Source organism: Danio aesculapii, chromosome 12 (assembly GCF_903798145.1).
Source record: "Danio aesculapii chromosome 12, fDanAes4.1, whole genome shotgun sequence".
Classification (NCBI taxonomy): Eukaryota; Metazoa; Chordata; class Actinopteri; order Cypriniformes; family Danionidae; genus Danio; species Danio aesculapii.
In genome coordinates, this window is record NC_079446.1 from 7,620,178 (window position 1) to 7,644,575 (window position 24,398).

Genomic DNA, 24,398 nt, shown 5'->3' on the forward strand with positions numbered 1-24,398 from the left:
GGGGTAGCATTCTGTTGGTGCTGTGTATACACTGCAGGATGGATCTGCGACAGGGGGTTTCACACTGCATGATTTTTAGAATCGCTGACAACTTTGTCTTGGTCCACAAACTACGTCTCACAACCAAACACAAGGAACATGGAAACAACGCAAGGCCACGTAGTATATCTTTTGTTATTATAATGTGAAAGAAGCCTTTAGTGGTGTAAAAATGTACTTATTTTGCTCACCTGGCCATTGAAAGGAATTCAATTTTCTCAAATGTTTTTCTTTACTAACCCAGTTGTAGTATTGCTCAGATGAAATGTCAAACAGACAGGTTGCCAAATTTCCACTAGATTTTCTCCCATTTCTTGGTCCGAATACACAGAAAAGAAGCCCTTTTAACTTCTTCCCCAAACTCCCCCTGGCCTGTAGATACCCATACTAGTGAATGCTGCTGTCTCATTGGCTATATGTGATTGCCATTGTTATTTTCACTCGGAACACATTTCGCACGGCATGATTTGATTCGCTGACATCTTCAGATAATTAGCATGCCAAATATCTCAGGGGTGTCGGCGACTCATCGGTGATTCTCTCAGATCGGGTCTTTGATAGTTCACAGTGTGTGATTGCGTGAACGAGCACCGATTTGCCTGTGATTTCAGGCAGTTGTCTGCAATTTCTCGAAACCTGTCGGCGAGTCAAAATCAGGGCTAAAATCATGCAGTCTGAACTCGGCATCAAGTAAAATGTTAATATTTGGTTTAAACTAAAATGTTCTGTTTTCTTTAAAAACAATAGTGGTCAATTACAGACATGTTTTGATAGTTTTGATTTGTTGTGATTGATTAATCAGGATTATATCACTAAATTCCTTAACTTTCTGAAGTAAAAAACTGGTAAGTTGTCTAAAAAATGAACATACATTTGAAGTCAAAATTATTAGCCCCCTTAGAATTATTAGCCCCCCTGTTTATTTTTTCCCCAATTTCTGTTTAACAGGGACAAGATTTTTTTAAACACAATTATAAACATAATAATTTCAATAACTCAATTCTACTAACTGATTTATTTTATCTTTGCCATGATGACAGTAAATAATATTTGACTAGATATATTTCAAGACACTTCTATACAGCCTAAAGTGACATTTAAAGGCTTAACTAGGTTAATTAGGTTAAGGATAATTAGGCAAGTTATTGTATAATGATGGTTTGTTCTGCAGACTATCAATATATATATATATATATAGCTTAAAGGGGCTAATAATTTTGACCTTAAAATGTTTTTTAAAAAATTTAAAACTGTTTTTATTCTAGCCGAAATAAAACAAATAACACTTTCTCCAGAAGAAAAAATATTATCAGACATACTGTGAAAATTTTCTGTGTAAACATAATTTGGGAAATATTAAAAAATAAATAAATAAATTCAAAGGAGGGCTAATAATTCTGACTTCAACTGTAAACATGTCTAAAAACATGACATAATTGTTATTTTATGCAAAGAATTAGTTTTACATTTGAAAGAAACTTCATCGTTACTATATTGAATAAAACAAAAATGCAAAACTCTAAATCATAAATCATAAGACTGACAATTTTCTTCGTTTACATGTACACAGTATATCTTACTATTATAAATATTTTGATTCCATATACAACATATTGCCTGTTTATTTTCCTCACATGTACCACACAAGTAGATATTTTCAGAATTTTTCATTCATATTTATTTATATTTTGACTGAAAAATGAGCCAGAATTGCTGATTTAAACAATATTTCTATAGTAATTTTGTTTGATCTGTTCACTTTTAACATTGCAAGAATGTGAAAAATTAGTCTATGTTATGCTCAGGGAATTCTGTGTGTGTGTCTCTCCCTTTCGCTCTCTCTAACCCTCTCTCTTTTGGTGTCACAGGTTCAACCCTTTTTTTTCAGATTGTTATTGGCTGTAGGATCGGTTAATCTTCATTATCTAAAAGGACGACGAGTGGGATGCCGGACAGAGGCTTTTGCGTTTGTTTTGTTCTTTGTTTTAATCTGCCTCCCGTTATTTCTTTTGTTTTGGTACTTTTTATTGCTTTGTCAAAGATGTTATTGCCATCTTGTTTATTTTAGTTTCCTTTTTATTCTTCATTTGAAATTGTTTGCTGATTCTTTGTTTTCCCCAGGGGATTTGGAAGGCTAGATGTCACATGATTTACGTCCTTAAACCACCTAGGGAACCTGTGCTTAGACTGTCTTTGTATTTTTCTGTTTGGTTAAGATTAAGGGTAGGTAAGTTAGGGCATGTAAACGGCGAAGACTTGCTTTCGATTATTTTGTTTTAACTTAGGTAAAAGGATTATTATTGACCTTATTCTTCAATGCGGAAGTGTTTTTGAACTTCCGATTCAGCTGCCAATGGGAGAAATGACTATGAATAATAAACGGCAGAAAACGGTTGAACTACTTACTCTACAAACAAGTATTTGCATGACAATACAGATAAAATAGAATAATATAATAAGAAAATATCAGTTTGCAACATCAAGCAGCAAAACGGACTGTTTTTAACGTCTAAATATGAATGGAAGTGAATGAGACCGGAAGTCTCGTGCCAAAATGATTCAAATGGCTGCGCCCTCTCGTACGCGGAGAATAAGGTGAATAGAGTTAGTTTGATTTTTGGTTTTGTTATTTTCTCTTCTTTCAGTGCCACTTTTGTCCTCTTCCCCTGCAGAGTTGATTTTTTTTCGAACTATTTTGTTGGTATAAATTGTATATAATTTACGTTTTGTGGTTATTTGTTGTTATCTATATTATTCTTCTTTATTATTGCTATTTTCTGTTTATCTTTGATATTTGTATAACAAATTATTCTCTTTTTGGCAGTATTTTGGTTGATGCATGGTCTTCTCTCATATTACACAAAATTGTCACAATATAAATGTTACTTACTTCAGTTCCTGGATTAACATCAAGAAGGCATAACAGTCTATTGAAAACCATACTTTTCTAATTTCGAAATAATACTCCAGATCAATCAGAAGAGCTTTTTTTCTGGCCCTGAAAGCATCTTTAACTTAGGCATAAATTAAGTCAACTAAAGTCTCTCGTTTGCTTATTAACATGCATTCAGAAAGTACAAAACAAAAATAAAAAATCTAAATATAATACATTATTAAGACCATTATTAAGATTTGCTTTGAAAGCGGCCTCGTGGATGATGCAGTGCAGTGTTTTCATCAATGTAAGTCTATAAAGCACATAAAAATGACTGACGGCCCAGTTATGGCCTGCAGGTTGCTAGTTGACAAGCCTTGTATTAATAAAAGATTGTTGTGCACTTACGCTGAATTTAGTGTTGGGCTCCTCGTTCAGATTGACCCTAGTGAAAATGTTTCCAGAGTTTTCCTCCACGTCAAAGATACTAGTGCTGTAAGGAAACTGCTCCAGATCCGCTTTATAGTGAACTCGACTTGCCGCTGTACCCTAAAAGACAACAATAATGAAAATGTAAAAAAAACAATGATAATAATAACACTGTCCACTTCAAATCAATATATATATATATATATATATATATATATATATATATATATATATATATATATATATATATATATATATATATATATATATATATATATAAATTGACGCATACTCAATGCAAAATAAACAAAAAACACATTTTCAATGAAATACATTTTATAACTGATTGATTATTTGATTGATTGATTGATTGATTGATTGATTGATTGACTAATTGATTTAACTATGTCACTATTTGAAACTAACTGTTGAAAATAACTGTAAACACAGACTCACAGCATTACAATGTTGTAGATTTGTTTTGACAATGTCTGATATTCCAACACAATCTCAATTCGGAACTTTTTGATTTAGAGGCTAATTCGTATGAATTTGTACGACCTCATTTGTACAATTTAGTTCGGTTTGCTCGTCTCCCAATGATGGTTGAGTTTAGGGGCGGGGTTGGGTGCCACGCCTCTTTTTAAAAATCGTATATTTTCGTACAACTGAACTCATAGGAATTTCTACGAATTCGCCACTAAACTGACAAAATGTAAAATACTTACATTTCCTCATGAGATCAGGCTGGATATTCTTCAGCTGAAGGGAATAATAATCTAAAGCTCAAAAATCAGACTTATGCCTATTGTAAACTATACAGCTGTGAAATCTGCCAAAAAAATTCAAATCTGGCTCTGACTAGTCCTAGGTAAGTTACTTATAAAACAAAATAATAATAATAATAATAATAATAATAATAATAATTCCTAACATTTATATAGCGTTTTTCTGGAAACTCAAAACTCAAAGTTTAGTTCCTATCTATATCAACTATCAAAAAACTTTACGTTTTCTGTCAGTTATAGTACACAATGTAAGTACAGAAGAGTCTTATCAATCAAAACTCTATTTTGCATTTTTTTTTAATGCGATGCTAATGGTCTAATCTGATTCAATGATCTATGCTAAGCTAAGCTAAACGTGCTCCCACCAGACCCGAAGATCAGCTGAATGGTTTTAAAAATGGTAAAACTCAATTGCTAAACTCTAGGTGATCTGGAAATAAGGCTATTTTTTAAAAAAAGGAGTGTTTCTTTAAGTTGCAGGCTGTTTAAATCAGAATCTATCAAACAATGGTCAACCTACTGTAAATCCTTAAGCTAAGCAATCTTAACAGGTTTCAAATATCTGACAGACTCAATTTGTTCATTTTTTCACTCTGTTCCTCTAAAGTCACACCTCCTACTGTGCGTTTCATAAGTTATGAGTCTGTTAGAGCCAATGTGCAGCGTTGGCCTGGGGGACAGAAGGGTTTGTAACCCTGCTGCGATGGAGATAATTACGAGGGTGATGCCGGGTGAGAAATGGAGCCTCGGGGTGGGCCTGTCCTCATGAGAACGTGCTGAAAAAGCCATCCATCCACCCCCGGGTGGGGACAGCACCGCGTATAGTTGCGGTTGAGGCATGTGTTTTGGTGCGAAATCAAACTACAAATGATTTTTTTCAGCTCACTCCTCTGTCTTTAGTGCGTGCGAGAGGATTGGGGTGGTGGGGCGTTGGAAAGCACGATGAGTTATGCCATACTGTGTTTTATCCTACTAGGAGATCATTTACAGTTGATTTTTTCCAACACATTTCTAAGCATAACAGTTTTAATAAATTATTTATTTTGCCTTTGCCATTATGACAGTACATAATATTTTACTTGATCTTTCAAGATACTAGTATTCAGCTTAAAATGCAATTTAAAGGCTTAACTAGGTTAATTTATCAGGATTCTGTTCGATTCGTTCTTGTTCAGTTTTGTTTCAGTGGTAGAGTCCAGACACTAGTCCTGTCTTGTCTTGTATGTTGTGCTCGGCTCGAGCTTTCTTCAATCGAGTACTCATTTCCCGTTCTTGTCTGTCTTCGTCTTTTGTATGAGCGCTGTCTTGATCATGCTGTGGCCATGTGCACTCCCACTTGGCGCAGACATGCGGGGTCCTGGCATGCTCAGGATGCACACTCTTTTCCTGGTGTGTTTTTATTCGTGACATGGTGTTTTCTGTCTCAGAGTCTAGTTGGTTTTGGGTTTGGTTGCCACTGGGATCGCATGTGAGTGCACGTTAAGTCTTGCATTCTGTCTCGTCTGGGTGTTGTGTAGGGCATGTTGCTCCATGTTTACATTGTATCCACATGCTTCAGTGTTGTGTGTCATGTGAACACGTGGTTAATGAGTTCTCTCATTGACGGCATCTTCTACTCCTGTTTTATGTAAGCACATAGGTTGGGTTGTTTCTTTGTGTCATGTGCTTTCCTGTCTATTGTCTAGTCCCACCCTCCTTGTTAAAACATTATTAGTTTATTAGTGTTTGCCAATTATTACACCCTTATAGTCTCCTAACGTCTGCTGTCCTGTGCCAGTTTGTCAGCGTTTATCACCTTGTCTAGTCTTGTTCCAGCCCTGATCCCGGCCTTGTTAATGTTTTCCCCTCAGAGTAGTTCTTGTTGCCTTTTTGTTTTATTTAATAATAACCCATGCTTTTGTCATGCATTTGAGCCCTCGCTCCTTTCCCCAACCTCAACCACGACGGAATTCGGTTAATTAGCCAAATCATCCCAGCAGACACACAATATCATAAGACATTAATATTGGGTTAGATTTAGGTCCCAGCATCTAACGACAACGTTATTTTGACTTCCAATAACAACATGAAATGATGTTGATATTTTGTTGATTTTAGTTTTGTTGGTTTGAAAGTGACCAAAATCCAACGTTGAGCCAACATCATAAACCAACGTCATATTGACGTCAAATACTGACATTTATTCATCAGGTATGGCAACCAAAATTCAACGTCTGATAGACGTCATAGTGGTGACGTCCACACAATGTCAACCTGTAACATCATTAGACGTTGATATTTGGTTGTTTTTAGTTTGCATTGGAAAATAATCAAATTGCAACATTGACGTCGTTGGACATTGTCGTTGGACATTGACGTCGCCCTGGCGTTGGATTCTGACATCAACCCGATTTTAATTTCCAAACAAAATACAACGTCCCATGACATTGGAATACAAAGTCAATCTGACGTTGTGTGCATGCTGGGATTGTATAACAGTGGTTTGTTTTGTGGACAATTAAAACAACTGCTTAAGGGGGCTAATAATATTGACCCTAAAATTATAAAAAATATGAAAAACTTATTTTATCTAGTCAAAATAAAATACAATTTCTCCAGAAAAATATAGGAAATACTTTAAAAAAATGAAAAACATAACTTGTGAAATATATGAAAAAGAAAAAAAATCACAAGAGAGCTAATAATTTTGAATGTACTTGAGGAGTTTGATTAACCTCACTCTGATTTCCTTTTTCACTCTCAAACCTGTTCTTTTTCCTCCAGTCACTTAGCTTTAATATTTGACGTCTTTCAGTTTGACGAGTATCTATAATTGCAGATATGATTGCATCGTGAACAGAAGGAGTCGTTTTTTTTTTATCCCTCACAAGGTATTAAGGAAGGTGTGGCGAAGAGAGCGACTGGGTTTAATTGTGAGTTATTTCTGTGTGGGTGAGAATGGTTAATGAATAAAACACACTGATGGGCACAAGGAGACATTAGAAGCCAATATGAAGAGCCATCTGACAGATGCTCAGAGAATAGGGAAGAGGAGAGAGTTGCCAGAACTGCATTGATGGACAGCAAAACAAAACCTGGTCACCAGCGGGCTGAACAGCCATAAATAAGAGTGTGTGGTAAAAACAAAATTATTATATGCCCGTGCAAAAAAAACCCTTGAAAAACTGTATGCTGAATGATTGCTTAGAGCGTTTATGGGGGGGAGGGGGGTTGAATCCATGAATTTAATTTGCCAAGAGAATATGCAAAAGATCATTAACCAAATTAAAGTAATTTACGGTAATGCAGCACTTTGGATGTGGTCAGGGTGATGATTTTTGAGCCTGAATATCTGCAAAAATCCCCACTGGCTTTGTATTAACAGGAGAGGAGGCAATGCACGGTCCAATTAGCTTTATAACGTTTGCTCACTCAAAGACCACCATGTAAAATATTGATAGTGCTATTAGTGATGGCTCTATATGTGCAAGATGATACCAAAGTGCTTCACACCAGGTCAGATATGCCAAATTAGAATTGAACTGCCTAATTCACTGAGCAAAAACAGGGCCAATGCTATGGGCCATCATGCATACCACAGAAATCCAATGGCAGAGCGTGCAAGTGCAGAGATTGCCAAATAAAACCAAACCTTGCTTTTGGCTTTTAAACTGCAGGTTAATAATTAGGACCCCTTGGGAACCTTAATAATGGTTCACCCAAAAATAATGATTCTGTCTCCACTTGTTCCAAACCTGAGTTTCTTTCTTCTGTTGAACACAAATGAAGATTTCGGGCCCTATCATACACCTGGCGCAATAAGGCGCAAGACGTGTTTGGTGCGATTTGTTGCTATTTTCAAACCAGCACAACCCAAATTTTCACATTTAGATCCCAACTCAGACCGAATTGGGTGCAGTAGGACTGGTGGATAACATGTGGGGGCTTGCCGGGGATGGGAGTGAGGTTTAGGGAGATGAGTGTAACGAAGGCCAGCTAGCAAAGTGCTATGCAGGTAAACCTCACTCCTCTGACCTCAAAAAGATGCTCTAGCCACAGACACTAGAGCCCTTTTCTTTAGCTTCCTTTTAGAGCAACCGACTCCCAAACAAAGAATCGCCGGTTCGATACCAGCTCAGACCAGGTTGGGGTAATATGACCGGTGGACTGCATGTGGGGGATCATCTGGGATGGGAGTGAGATTTAGAAGGGTGAGCATAACAGAGGCCAGGTAGCGAAGTGCTATGCAGGTAAACCTCCATTCATTTGAGCTCAAAAGGTGCTCTGGTGACAGACGCTAAACTCCAATGTCTTTAGCCTCCTTGTTAGAGCAGGTTGGGTGCAGTATGACTGATGGGTTACACGTGGAGGCTCCTCTGGGATGGGAGTGAGGTTTAGGGGGTGAGTGTAATGGGGGCCAGCTAGCAAAGTGCTATGCAGGTAACCTCATTCCTCTGACCTCAAAAGGTGCTCTAGCAACAGACGCTAGGGACAATGATCTTTAGCCTCCTTGTTGGAGCAACTGACTCCCATACAGAGAATCGCTGGTTCGACCCCAGCTCAGGCCCCGTTGGGTGCAGTAGGACCAGTGGGTTACACTTGGTGGTTTGTCCAGGATGAGAGTGAGGTTTTGAGGGGTGAGTGTAATGGAGGCCAGCTAGCGAAGTGCTATTCAGGTAAACCTCATTCCTTGGACCTCAAAAGGTGCTCTGGTGACAGACACTAGGCGCCAATGTCTTTAGCCTCCTTGTTTTAGCAACTAACTCCCATACAAAGAATTACCTGTTTGATCCCAGCTCAGACTGGGTTGGGTGCCGTACCGATGGGTTACATGTGGGGGCTTGTCCGGGATGGAAGTGAAGTTTAGGGCAGTGAGTGTAATGGAAGCCATCTAGCAAAGTGCTATGCAATTAAACCGTATTCCTCTGACCTCAAAAGGTGCTCTACCAATAGACACTAGGGGCCATGGTCTTTAGCCTCCCTGTTGGAGCAATCGACTCACATACAAAAAAAAACAAAAAAAAAAACACCGGTTTGATCCCAGCTAAGACCAGGTTGGGTGCAGTAGGATTGGTGGGTTACACATGCAAAAATGTACTTTTTAAAAAGGTACCATCCCAGTGACAGATTTTATACCTTTGTGTGTGCTCGGCCCCCTCAGATCTATGATCCCACCCTTGAAAATTGTCTGGAGATGAGAGTGTTTTGTTGTTGTTGTTGTTTTTCAAGCTAGCCTGCAATCTCTAAAAGGTGTAGAGGTGACATATGTCTTGAAAAAAAAACATGGCAAATGTAAAAGGCAAACTAACTCAATCACCATCTGCTACAGAGGACCTCAGGGACAAGGGACACACAAATATACCTGCACCAGGACACATAAAGCCCCAACACGGGTACAAACTGAAGCTCACACTACAACAACAGTGACAAATACACAGAGATGACAAAATCCACTGAGGAATACATAAACCCAGAGGCTTGTGAAGGGGCTCGCAATTAAAATAGCCCACGACAACAAGCGACTATCTGCAGAACGAATCAGTCAGCTTAATGGGGAAATGTCTTTCACTCATCGCATCGCATTGTTTCATACCACTTCACTGACTGATTACCACACAAGCTGTTTATAGGATTTTGTTAATTGCGCATCACATCGAAAACATTATTAGGCAAGATGGTAAATTAGAATAGTAATTGAACTCTTGATACGCGAAAGCCCAGTAGACTGTGATTACCCTGCCCTCATTAAGAAATGCGGCTTTCTAATGATATCACAATTTCTGCATGCGTAATGACTAATCACAAGTAGTCTAAGCCTCTAAATACAGGAGAGAGAGAATAATGTTTGTCACTTTCTGATACAAAGTTTTTATAATTAGTTTTCATTTAGTTGCATTCAACATTGGTTTGTTAGTAAATGAAAAAATATAGGATTCTGGCTGATGCATTTGTCAAATTTTTCTAATTATGTTATCATTAGCTTGTGATGAGGAATCATTAAAAAAGATGTAGAAACATGTTAGAAAATAAAATTACTGGAAATAATAATTTTTAAAAGCTTTTTAAAATTCTCTACAGATTTGATTGATTTACCAGACCTTTTTTAAATCTGGAAATTCTGTGATATTACCTTGATTATTTCTGAAATGTTTCCACATTCATGAATATTTATGTGGTGATATTTTGTGTGTGAAAGACGAGGTTTAAGCAAAAATTTCACAGCAAAAATGTTTTTATTTTACTCCAAAATTAGTAGTTTAATATTAAAAAAATCTTAAATCAATAAGTATTTTCTGAAAAACATACACTCACCAGCCACTTTATTAGGTACACCTTATCAGGTTGGACCCCCTTTTGCCTTCAGAACAACCTTGATCCTTCATGGCATATATTCAGCAAGGTACTGGAAATATTCTTCAGAAATTTTGGTCCATATTGACATGATAGCATCACGCAGGTGATACAGATTTGTCGGCTGCACATCCATGATGTGAATCTCCCATTCCACCACATCCCAAGGGTGCTCTATTGGATTGAGTTCTGGTGACTGTGGAGGCCATTTGAGTACAGTGAACTCGTTGTCATGTTCAAGAAAGCAGTATGAGATGATTCGCGCTTTATGACATGGAGCGTTATCCTTCTGGAAGTAGCCATCAGAAGACAGTGGTTATAAAGGGATGGATATGGTCAGCAACAATACTCAGGTAGGCTGTGGCGTTGACACAATGCTCAATTGGTACTAATGGACCCAAGGTGAGCCAAGAAAATATCCCCCACACCATTACACCACCACCACCAACCTGAACCGTTGATACAAGGCAGGATGGATCCATGCTTTGATGTTGTTGACACCAAATTCTGATGTCTGAATGTCGCAGCGGAAATTGAGACTCATTTTTCAAATCTTCAACTGTCCATTTTTAGTGAACCTGTGCGAATTGTAGCCTCAGTTTCCTGTTCTTAGCTGACAGGAGTGGTACCCGGTGTGGTCTTCTGCTGCTGTAGCTCATCCACCTCAAGGTTGGATGTGTTGTGCATTCAGAGATGCTCTTCTGCATACCTCGATTGTAACGAGTGCTTATTTGAGTTACTGTTGCCTTTCTATCTGCTCAAACCAGTCTGGCCATTCTCCTCTGACCTCTGGCATCAACAAGGCATTTGCGCCCACAGAACTGCCGCCGGCTGGATATTTTCTCATTTTCGGACCATTCACTGTAAACCCTAGAGATAGTTATGCATGAAAATGCAAGTAGATGAGCAGTTTCTGAAATACTCAAACCAGCCTGTCTGGCACCAACAACCATGCCACGTTCAATGTAACTTAAATCACTTTCTTGCCCATTCTAATGCTCGGTTTAAGCTGCAGAAGATTGTCTTGACCATGTCTACATGCCTAAATGCATTGAGTGCAGCCATGTGATTGGCTGATTAGACATTTGCGTTAACGAGCTGTTGGACAGGTGTACCTAACAAAGTGAGTGTATTTTTGTGCAAATGCTTTAAAGGAATAGTTTACCCCAAAATGTTAATGCTGCCATCATTTATTCACCCTTCACTTGTTCAAAACCTATTTTTTTTATTCTGTTGAACACAAAACATGCTATTTTGAAAAATGCTAGTTCCTGTTACCTACATAGTAATTTTATTTTGCCTACTATGGAAGTCGATTGGCAACTACCATTCTTCAAAATATGTTCTTTTGTGTTCAAGAGAAGAAAAAATTCTTATGCTATAGTCAAAAACAGGCCTGCAAATAACACAGGAGGGTTCAAAATCCATAAGATACATCTCAAACGCCTGCTTTCAAGCCGCAAAGCATGTTTTAAAACGTCATTACAAGTGTAAAGCGATTCAAAATTGAGCCCTAAATTCCTTTCCTGCCAAAATTGACCCATTGAAATGTCATTTATGCCAGGAACTGAGAGGTTGTGTAGCGTCTAGACTCTGACTCATGCTTAAAAAAAAATACATAAAAATAACTGGCATTCAGCAAAGCACCATCTGCAGCAAAAATGCTGGAGCTCCTATGAATGATAACAGCTTTCTGCATGATCTGATACACTGAAGAGAATAAGTATCCCTCAGTTTCAAAGACAGATAAACAGTGTCGGCTTTCTCAAATTTACCTTGCACTGACATTTCGCACAGTCCCATTTATCAGAGCGCTAGCTAATAAAGTCCTTGTGTATCGCTCAACTTGAGTCAGAAATTCAATTTAGGTTTAGCGCCGACAACAGATGTATGCCCAAATAATTATTTGTTCCAATCACTCCGTTCAAGTAACCACATGGAGCAATGCTACTAACCAAACTTCTTCTTTTTCTTTTAATCTGTAGACATCAGCAGCTCAATGCAACTTTGCTGTTTTAATGTGGCATAAATTCAGAGTCACACAGCGCGTGCTGTTGTTGAACAAATAGAGGCATTTAAAAGCAAAACTCTCACTCTCCAGTAACTGTGAAACATAAAATCATTATTTGAATCAATGAACTTGGATAAGTACAACTGGTTTGGTATCTGAGGGTGTGTTTACAGCTGGAATTAAGATATGTTGGTCGATTGGGTTGGTATTATGGTGGACTGGAGTAGTCAGCAGTAAACAAGGGAAACCTCTCTATTATACACTATCAAAATTATTTATGATGATGGAGAGTCTTTATGAAGATGAGTAATTAAGTTTAGAGTCATTTTATTAGGGTTAAAATCACTGATTAAATGTTAAAGCTGTAAAATTAATTAAATATACTTGGGATTTAACAAATCCTTTATTTCAGATGAGTTTCAAATTAACCATTTATACAAGTTTACTGTTTATAAATGTATTTACAGGTCAGCGCCAGTAGACTAGTGGTTAGTATGCTGAGATATACTTGTCCAGAGTTTGGGACCCAGCTTGCGGACTTTCCTGATTCCATTCCCCTCTCTATCTTAAACTTCACTTCCTGTCATTTTGCTATCTTATCAAATGAAGGCAAAACTTGCTACACAAAATTGTATTTTCAGTACATTATTGTTAAAAAATAAGTAAATCCATAAAAACTAAACTAATTGTCATGATTACCAGCGATCTCTACCCACCAGAGGTCGCTGGTAAGAACTCACTTTCACATGGACTACATCTTATGAACTACAAATTCAGTCATGCCACACACACACACCTGCTCCATATCTCCACTGATTAGAATCCCACAGCTGATGCTGCTTCTGGACTAATCACACACACTACTTTAGCAGCACACACACTCACTTCCTGGCCGAGTCTTGTTTACCTGTAAAGTGACAATTCAACGCGTTTGTCTTGTTTCTCCGTGTTTTGACCCTTGCCAAGTTTGTCTGTTTGTCCATGTTCACTGCCTGCCTTCCGATAGTGGTAGGCAAAGCGAGGCTTCGTGAAACACTGAAACAGTTGAAGCAAATGTGTCGAAGCTTTGAAACGTTTCGAAACCCCACTCTACAGTGACACCTAGTGGTAATTTTTTATGTATTGCACTGGAACAGTTTTAGCAAAGAACAGTTGAGCAAATTGAGGTATTACACCCCACTTTGTAACATTAACTTCATAAGTGAAATAGTGGAGTGGTTAGGGTTCCAGACTTCCATGCGGGGATTGTTGGTTCGAATCCAGGCTGATACAGTTATTTTGAAATGCTTTAATATCAGTTTGAGATGCTTTGTTTGTGTATTGTTTTGTTTCAACATTGGTCTGACATCCGAATAAACACTTTGTGAATAAATATAGCTTGTTTTGGTCATAAAACAGGGTTGTTGCTAGATCAGATACAGTTGTGGACAGAAGTTAACAAGAATTATTTATATTATTCATTAAATTTCCCATTTATTGTATTTTATTAACGTCTACCACAACCCTAAACCCAACCATCACAGTACTGTAAAATATGAATTATTGTTTTACAGTTACAAAAATGATGCGTATCAGATGGCGTATCAGCAGCTGTATCATATCTAGACTACACCATAAACAGTAACATGATTAAAATACATAAAATCACGATTTTGGAGTATTTGTACAAGTCGGGATTTGAACTCAAAAGTCATATGAAGTCTGCAACAACAGTCACACGCACAGTCCACTAGGCCATACGTGACAAAAGCGTAAGTTTGACCCTATCAGTCAAATTGCAAATTTTCCAAGTCTCAAAACGCTTATGAATTGATCGATGCTTTGAATCGCTTTAGTCACGTGACCAGGTGTTTCGAAACACTTTAGTCACGTGACCTGGGTGTTTCGGATCATGCTTCGGTACTGTGATTCGAAACACTTGCGCTTCGGGATCTCGACACAGTGTCGAAACGTCAGTTTCACGTCAGCCATAACTACCTTCCGACCTCTCACCTGTTATAGTGACTACGATTCTGGATTTGGTTTGCACCTGTGTTGAACCTTGCTTGCCTGACTACCGAATAAACCTGCACTTAGATCCTAACGTTGTCTCTGTCATCCACGTGTTACACTAATCAAAAGAAATAAAAAAAGAAAAACATTCCAAAGGTGTTTTTAAACAAAAAAAAATGAAAAATGAAGAAAACAGCCGTTTTTCGGTTTTTCTTTTGCTCATAAAAACGAAAAATCTAGATTTTGGCTCAATTTTCTTTTTTTGGTTTAGGGTAGGAAAATGGATAAACGACTTTAAAATTCATTATACATATTTAGGCGGTGCTGAAATGCCCTTTTCCTCTGATTGGCAAACCAAATCTGAGCTCGTGACCCTCAGAATAATAGTCCTATATATATATATATATATATATATATATATATATATATATATATATATATATATATATATATATACAGTTCAAGTCAGAATTATTAGCCCCCTTAATTCTGACTTCACCTGTATTCATAGGTTTGTGATTAAATATATATACTCCATCTTAAACCATGACTCACACTAGATCTTACATTTTATCAATTGATGGTACTGTAATCTACTGCATAATAGCAATACATCGTGTCCATAGCTGGATATTCTTACAGAGATGTTGTGAAGCAGAAACCCCAAGCAGTGTTTTCTATGGCAGATGATGACGTGCTAGCATGACTGTCAGGCTAAATTCAATTTCCAGTCGCAGCTGGAGCCGCCGGCATGCTCTGCCCTCGCCAGTCCTGGCATGTGTGCTGAGTTACGGGCTGAACGGAGGAGCACAACTGATCTTTCTTAAGGTTGAGGTTTCTCAGAAGGTGAGGACACAGAGGACTATTGTAACTACACGCATCCACAAGAATATGCATTCGGACTGAAACAGGCAAGAGTAAAGCGATATGAAGAAGAAATGTTGTTTGGGGGTTGAGATGTGGATTTTGTGAGACTGTGGAACTGCTATTGTCATAAATGAAAACAAAAAAGATAAAAACATTTACAATTACATAAAAAGATATATATTTGTTGTGCAGTTTTATATGAAGGGAGTTTTTGATTGACAGGTTCAATATAAATGCTATGTTTCAGGGAAAGTAAAATCTGGAGGAGATTGAAGATAGATTGAATTTAGTCTGACAAATACGCAGGATAAAACTTCACTTTTCAGTTTTGCTAAATCAACTATTTAAAAAAAATAAATATGTAGTACTAAAAGAATTATATATATATATATATATATATATATATATATATATATATATATATATATATATATATATATATATATATATATATATATAATTTTATTTATTTTTTTTTTTTAAAAAGGCTATTGTTGCACTGTATATTACAGGCTACAGGCTATCAGTAGCCTTACAGCTTAGCTGATTTAAACATCACAAATATTGAAAGACTTTTTCAATGCCACAAACTGCAAAATCCCCAAAACAAACAAAAATTAATATATGAATAATTTTACAATTCAACATTCATTACATGCAAATTTATTTAGTACACTGTGTTGCTAATAATAATAAAAAAAACTAAAATGCAACACATTTTAACTTTTACAACTTGTATAATAATTTTTACAGATAAATACGGCAGGAATGGTTAATTTATATCATAAAATAGTAATACAGTAAACTGTGTGGTACATAAAAAAATAATTTAAAAATATTATAAAAAAATGAAAAAAAAAAATACAGAAAGAAAACATTTTGCGTATTCAGTGCAAGTGAAATTTGCAATCCAGGCTCATTGTGAAAACGTACCCCTATATACATTTCTGGAGAGTGCCAAATACGTCCCAAGAGGTACATTTTTTGCAGTTTTTTTTTTCACTAATCCACCAGAGGCCGCTGTGTATGCTTTTTCAGATCTCAGAGTGCCATTCGCGCCTGCACTTCCTGCATAAATCCACCGCTGTCGACTGACTTACTGACTGACTGACTGACGAATCGACTGACCCACCCTCCTCCTTCCCTAAACCCAACAGATAGTGTTTTCAAAAACACCAATTGACCCGCCCACCCATTTCCCTAAACCCAAACAACAGTGTTTTCAAAATAACCGATTGACCCGCCCACCAACTTCCCTAAACACAACCGATAGAGTTTGCAAAAGCACCGATTGACCCTGTGACAGCCTGATTTTTACCACGTTTTCAGATTTTACCACATTCTAACCGTGTTATTTACTTATTTTATTATTTGACTTTTGTTTTTGTCTTACCAGCTTTCTGGAACTGTTCTCCGCCGGATTTGAACCCTGTCATTGTGGTCAACTCCTCTCTGCATCTCAAGTCCGCCAAATCTCAGAGTGCCATTCGCGCCTGCTCTTCCTGCATAAATCCACCGCTGTCGACTGACTTACTGACTGACTGGCTGACGAATCGACTGACCCACCCTCCTCCTTCCCTAAACCCAACAGATAGTGTTTTCAAAAACACCAATTGACCCGCCCACCCATTTCCCTAAACCCAAACAACAGTGTTTTCAAAATAACCAATTGACCCGCCCACCAACTTCCCTAAACACAACCGATAGAGTTTGCAAAAGCACCGATTGACCCTGTGACAGCCTGATTTTTACCACGTTTTCAGATTTTACCACACTCTAACCGTGTTATATACTTATTTTATTATTTGGCTTTTGTTTTTGTCTTACCAGCTTTCTGGAACTGTTCTCCGCCGGATTCGAACCCCGTCACTGTGGTCAACTCCTCTCTGCGTCTCAAGTCCGCCAACGTACATGGCAAGCCAATGGCCAAACTGGTCCATACGGAGGTAAGCAGTCAGCTGGTAAGCGCGAAAAGGAATGTCATAATACCACCCCGTAGCGTTTGTTTTAAAGACGAAATGCAGCCTCACGTTACTCTGGCTACATAATTCGCGATCTCCAGAAATGTATATAGGGGTACATTTTCAGAATAAGCCATGTTGAAAAGTTGTGAAGTTTTAATAAACAAATACACTTTAAAATGTTGTTCCCTGACCCCTACTCAATATTCCGTTTCAGTTAGAAGTACATTACCAAACTGAAATAAAAGCAACTTCCAGTTCACGCAGGCTTTAAGTTCCAAGACTAAAAGCCAAACCATTTTCCTAATGTCGTCCAAAGTTGGCACAAACAAACCTGAAAGCCAGCCAGCTTAACCGTCCTCATGGTATAGACCCCTGGGCCGTGTTTGTGTAAAATAAAAGGCGCTGTGTGATGCTGGTTGTGTTTGTGTGTGTGATGGTGCCTGCGGAGGGCAGAGCTCTGGGGCTTTACGCTGGAGACGTGCCAGGCTTTATCTGCCTTTTCTGTTAAACACACACACACCGCGTCGAGTCTTTTGCTGGTGTTTTGTATTCTCCTCTTATCTTTGTTTTACTGTGCTTAGCCCTTTGAAGTCATGCCACATAGCACACACTGGCTCTCTCCAGACCCATTCACAGTCACATCAGCCGGTGAACAGTAGAGACCACCGCCACCGACACTGAAGCTTGGAGACTTAGAGCGACAGTATATTTCCTATATCCTCAGCTATATATTATTCAAATAAAAGATGATTTCAGAAGAATGATGTTTGGTTAAAGTCTTGTCTTCTTATCGCTAATGAGTATATGTGTATAACGTGTGTATAAATTAATAATGTTTATTTCTTAGTGTGATTTTTAGGTCACACTTTATATTAGGTGGTCTTAACTACTATGTACTTGCATCAGAAAATAAATACAATGTACTTACAGTGTTAAAAATGTACTGCAGAACACTTCTTGCACTCTTGAGGTGGGATGCAGGTAGGGTTATTGACCCTGTGTGCGTAATGTTGTTTATTTAAGCTCAAAAGCAATAACATAGCTTTTGTTTTTTTTATCAAACATGTTTAGCTTTCTCCGTGTTGAGTGATTTTATATTACTTACACTCTTCGATACAAATGCTTCGTAGCCAATATATATTAAACAGATAAAAATGGTTTCTCTACCTTCCATGCTCATCTCTACATTTGTTGTTATTGGGAAATAATCCACAGATGTGAGTTATTCGGCTGTCATTCTTGCCTTTAGGACCCAGTGGAGACTCCATCTGTTTCCCGTCCACTCTCTGTGAAGCTATGTTGCTTTTTTATTTATAAAAAACACACATTCTTTTGCTAGAAAAGTATATTGTATACTATATTGTGTCTATGTTAGTATATAAATACTAATATAGACACACAAATATGCTACCTTCTATTTAGGAAGTTGCTGGTTTTCCCAAGAATTGGACAATCGGAGCATTAATGTAGTGACTATTATACGCCGCTAGAGGGCGATGGCTTGATCTTTCTTTCTTTTTTCGGCGTTTTTTTCTTTCGTCATGAAGAAGCAGAGGCCTGTTATCATTGTTTATCAGAAGAGGATTTGTTATCCATTTCAAGGTACTCGATTACTAACTATTAAGAGTTAAATGTTATTATTACAGTTTGTGTGTACTTTATAAAAGGGCCTGAAAATTGCATTGCATTGCTTTATAAACACTAATAAACAGCCAACATGTAAATAATAGTGAGCTAATAAGCCACTAGTTAATAGTGAGAATTGATACTTAAACTAAAGTGTTACCAGAACACAACCACTGGGCTACCGGATGTGACCCAAAGTCACAATATTTGTGTATTAAATAACTATTACATAAGATTTGTGTATCATGAACAATCAAGTCAACTCACCGGCGGGTCCAGGTCCTCAGCATGTACCGCAGTCACTATGGTCCCCTTGACAGCGTTGGGTGCCACCATTCCCCGGTACAGCGTTTGACTGAACACTGGCGGGAAGTCGTTCATGTCCTGCTCAGACACAGAACATCAAACTGTGATTAGTGCCTGCACTCCTGCTCTTTTCGCCTGCCTTTACTCTTTTGCAACTGTCAGACTGTGTGCTAGCTCAGGTCCCATTAGCTAGCTCCCAACACTAAAACACTAAGCAAAAATGGCATTTATTCAATAGTAGATCATGCAGTACATTAAGGAAGTGTCACAGTGCTTGGTGCCCGGGGACTTTTTGGTGGGGGAAAAAAGTCGGGTGAGACATAATTATAACTGCTGAGAGACTGCTAAAGGCAGAGGAAAAGGTTACTAAAGAGAATAAAGAGAAAATGCTGAAAAGGAGGTGCTAAAATGCCACAATAGTACAGTACTGAAGCCAAAAAATAAATAAATAAATAAAAAATATGTTGATATTCTACTTATAAACAATTATTATTAATAATAAAACCTGCAATTTGCCCTAAGCAGCTCTCAAATTTATTTAAATCACGCTACAAGTATGTTAAAATTGTATGGATAAAATTGGATGTATATTTGTTTATTGATTGATTGATTAATTTTAATCTATCCAATATATTAGAATGGTATTTTAACTTTATATCATTATTTACCATGCTTTGTTGAATATAATAATACAGTTTTTTAAACATACCGTAATTTTCATAAAACATAGCCTATCAAAGATGCACGTATGTCAAATGTTTGTATAATTTATTACATTATGATATAATGTATTGGCAGCGCGGTGGAGCAGTGGGTAGTGCTGTCGCCTCATAGCAAGAAGCCTCAGCTGAGTCAGTTGGCATTTCTTAGTGAAGTTTGCATGTTCTCCCTGTGTTGGCGTGGGTTTCCTCCGGGTCCTCCGATTTCACCCACAAGTCCAAAGACATGTTCTATAGGTGAATTGAATGAGATTGTCCGTAGCATACGTGTGTGAATAAAAATGTATGGGTGTTTCCCAGTGATGGGTTGCAGCTGAAAGGACATCCGCTGCCTAAAACATATGCTGGATAAGTTAGCGGGTCATTCCACTGTTGCGACCCCTGATTAATAAAGGAACTAAGCCGAAAAGAAAATGAATAAATGAATGAATGGATGGATGACAGTGTATTATTATGTGAACATTGTTTGTTTCATGCTTTCTAATTAGTGATTAAATTAATGTCGGAATCTTAGTTTTAAAGTCATGATGTTACCAAAAAAGCAGATACAGCAGAGGACATTTACTTTTTCCCCCTCCACAAAGTTGTATATATAAAAGGTACAGAAAGAGTGAAAGTGTAGCAGGCTCCCATGAATGCTGATGACACAGGTGATACTGGGAGATGCAAGAAACACAGTGTGACCTAATATATCGAATACAGCAGCCATCCCGAGTCCAAGGAGAGGCCAGACGGGTTCAGGTATCCAAATTACACCCCCTCCCACCAGCGCCACCCCTTATGTCCTTCCCATGAGAATACGCTTATTCAAGGATGTCCTTGAGTCTTGAGCACCGACTAATAAAACTTTGCTATTGCTCACATCCCCAAAATAAAAGGTCCCGGGAAAGGCACTTGGAGTGAAATTGGTATTTTTCCCCCCTCTTATTGTCCAATCCCGCACATCTCCGTGTGCCTTCCCTTTCCCTAGATGAAAAATAAAATCTGTCAAGTCTTAAAGTAAATCTGCAAAGTGTACCAAGTTCAGGATGGCTCTCTTGGGACCGTTTTCTCCATCAGGATGGTGCCTTGGGGGCTTCTATCCCATCATAATCACTCTGATATCCTGAGCCTCCATGCATCAGGTAGCACACATTCATTTCTGCCGCTCACTTCTGCTTTTTCATTTTCCACAGCAACTAATTATCAATTAGCCACACCGTGCACAGAAGGAAAATTAATAAATAAACCCAACACAGAAACAATTAAGGCTTCTTGTGAAGACGTAATAAGCCGTGTGTTTCCTTGCATGAAAATGCTTGCGCTTAAACTCTTTTTCTTTGAAGCTGAAGCAGATCAAAAAAAAAAAAAAAAAACTGCAGGCGCTTTGCTAACAGAAATAAACAAAACAAATAACAATAACGTAATGCTAAGAAATATTAAATGTTTTACATTGCCTAAGTCGAATGTTAACTCTAGTTAGAGTTAGCCCAGAATAATAAATGATTCATTTGAACACGGGAAGCAATGTTGTATGTTCAATTGCTAATTGCTAACAAATAAAAATAAATACATAAATACACTCAACAAATGACATTTGCTGATTTGTTCAAACTACTTAGTAAAATTGAGCTGAAACAACATAATTCTTAAGTTTTTTTGGAAGGAACAACTTAATTGCTTTATGTTCAATACACCTAAATTAGTAAAAACTATCAGGTTAACTTAATTCCTTCATGTTGTCCAAAGACAAATCGATTGTGTGGAACCCAGCATTTTTTACAGTGTACATACACTACCTGACAAAAATCCCAGTTGTAAGAACAACAAATAATAACTTGACTTCTAGTTGATCATTTGGAAAAGTGGCAGAAGGTAGATTTTTCCGATGAATCATCTGTTGAACTGCATCCCAATCATCACAAATACTGCAGAAGACCTTTTAGAGCCTAAGATTCTCTAGAAATCAGTCAAGTTTGGTGAAGGAAAAATCATGGTTTGAGGTAGTTCAGAATGGGGCGTACAAGAGATCTGCAAAGTGGATGGCAACATCGATAGCCTGAGGTATTAAGACATTTGTGCTGCCCATTACATTGCAAACCACAAGAGAGGGTAAATTCTTTAGCAGTATAGCGCTCCTTCTCATACTTCAGCCTCCACATCAAAGTTCCTGAAAGCAAAGAAGGCCAAGGTGCTCCAGGATTGGCCAGCCCAGTCAACAGACATGAACATTATTGAGTATGTCTGGTGTAAGATGAAAGAGGAGGCATTAAAGATGAATCCAAAGAATCTTGATGAACTGTGGGAGTCCTGCAAGAATGCTCTCTTTGTTATTTGAGTCATTGCAGAGATGTATGGATGCAGTCCTCCAAGCTCATGGGAGTCATACACAATATTCATTCTTTTTCAACTGCACCATGACTTTATATTCTATACTGGACAATATTTCTGTTCTGTTCTGTTCTGTTTTGTCTAAGCAAAGTCAGATTTTACTCTCCTAAATAAATAATTAAAAATCAAGGCATGATCACATTTTATTTTGGTAAAATAAGGGTAATCTAGAGGTTTTTGCCTTTCATATAAGCCACTTCTGATACCAAATGATCAACTAGAAGTCAAGTTATTATTTGTTGTTTCTAAAACTTGAATAGGCAACAAAACTTTTTTCAAAAATTATCAGAAAAAAGGATAGCTTAATTATAAATTAGACATTTAGGCCAAGTTTAACTGCTTGCAACGGCTCAAACTGTCTTTAATATCTAAAAATATACTGTCAGGATTTACTAAAGACACAATGAAAAATCAGAGATGAAAAGTGATTTTGAAGCTGTTTGAAGATTTTGAAGAGTTTCTCTTTGAGGCACAAGATTTATGGGAAGACTGTGTTTAAAGGTGCCTTAGAATAAAAACATGGGCATCCGAATTATAAGAGTTCAGTACATGGAAATAACATATCGTGAGCCTCAAACACTGTTGTTTTTGTTGTTGTTGTTGTTGTTTTCATGTAAATCGTGTGTGTGTGAAAAAAAACAAGCCAAATCTAACAAAAAAACTGATCTGATGATCCACAGGGGATCATAAATATGCAGGCTGCATTTGATTGGCCACAATATTTCCTAGTGATATTACAACAATTAATTCCACCCATCTTTGCCATGATAACAGTAAATACTATTTTACAAGGTATTTTTCAAGATACCAGTATTCAGCTTAAAGTGCAATTTATAGGCACATAACAAATACTGTGAAATTTTCCTTGCTTTGTTAAACATCATTATACACTGTAAAAATGCAGGGTTCCACACAATTCATTCATGTTGTCCCAACACAAATCGATTAAGTTAAATTAACACTTTTAACAAATTTAACATAAAAAATTAAGTTGTCCCAATGAAATCTCAAGAATTGTGTTTTTTCAGCTCATTTTAAATAAGTAAACATGAGCACTTAGCTTAGCTTAGCATAAACCATTGAGTCGGATTAGACCATTAGCATCTTACTCGAAAAAGTAAAAAAAAAAGAAAGAGTTTTGATAATTTTCCTATTTTAACCTTGATTCTTCTGTATTTACATCGTGCACTAAAACCGACAGAAAACAAAACATGTTTTAAATTATTTACAGGCTAATTTTACAAGTTCCCCACAGTTAATCAGCAGAGTTTTACCATAAACTCATTTAGGCGATCTCTGGGTCTAACAGGAACACTTTTAGCTTAACTTAGCATAAATAATTGGATCGGCTTAGACCATTAGCATCTGCTCAAAAAAATAAAAATAAAATAAAATAAATAAAAAAAGAGTTTTTAAGGTTTACACCTTGACCCCTCTGTAATTACAACTTATACTAAGTTGCTATGTTCTAGGCTAATATGGCTAGGAACTATACTCTCATTCTGGTATTATAATAAAGGAACTTTGTTGCCGCAAAATGACTGCATTAGGCACAATAAAATTATGAAGCGCTGTTACCTAGCTACCTAGCTGGGGACTATTTTCAGGCACTGCGTAATATCATTGTGACAGAGACATTTTAAAACCCATATCAAATTAGGCCCTCAGAAATGTGATTACTTTCAAAGAATTATAGCTAAAAGTTTCAATCTAAGAAATGATTTGCTGTTTTTCCAGCCAAACGACAGCAGCATCTCATTGGAAATTGGTCGCGGTGACCTAAATACATGCAATGATCTCTGCAGCATTTTCAGTGACAGCTAATTGACATTCATCCAACTTAATCGTTAGAGACCTTTCAAATCAGCTGGTTACACAACAGAGGTCTTATGAGTATAAAGACCAATTCAGACTTAATGTAACTCAGAGTCAGAGTCAGTGTCAGAGTCCACAGGGCTTAGAAGCGTCCACTGAAAAAAATCATAATATGCCAATAGCAGTCCTGCTAAAAAGACCAGTACGAATCTCCATGAAGTTTCCAAAAACCATCGCCAGCCATCTAAGGTCGAAAGTTCTACCGTC

General features: G+C 37.4%; 1 protein-coding gene across 1 annotated transcript in view; it reads right to left on the reverse strand.

Moving 5' to 3' along the window:
* Positions 1 to 24,398, reverse strand: part of pcdh15b (protocadherin-related 15b) — a 464,565-nt gene that overhangs the window by 144,946 nt on the left and 295,221 nt on the right. The window contains exons 22-23 of the mRNA XM_056468996.1: positions 19,189 to 19,305; positions 3,323 to 3,463 (exon numbers count right to left, since the gene is read on the reverse strand). Of these exons, the coding sequence (XP_056324971.1) occupies positions 3,323 to 3,463; positions 19,189 to 19,305 (258 nt within the window). The remainder of the gene's footprint in view (positions 1 to 3,322; positions 3,464 to 19,188; positions 19,306 to 24,398) is intronic.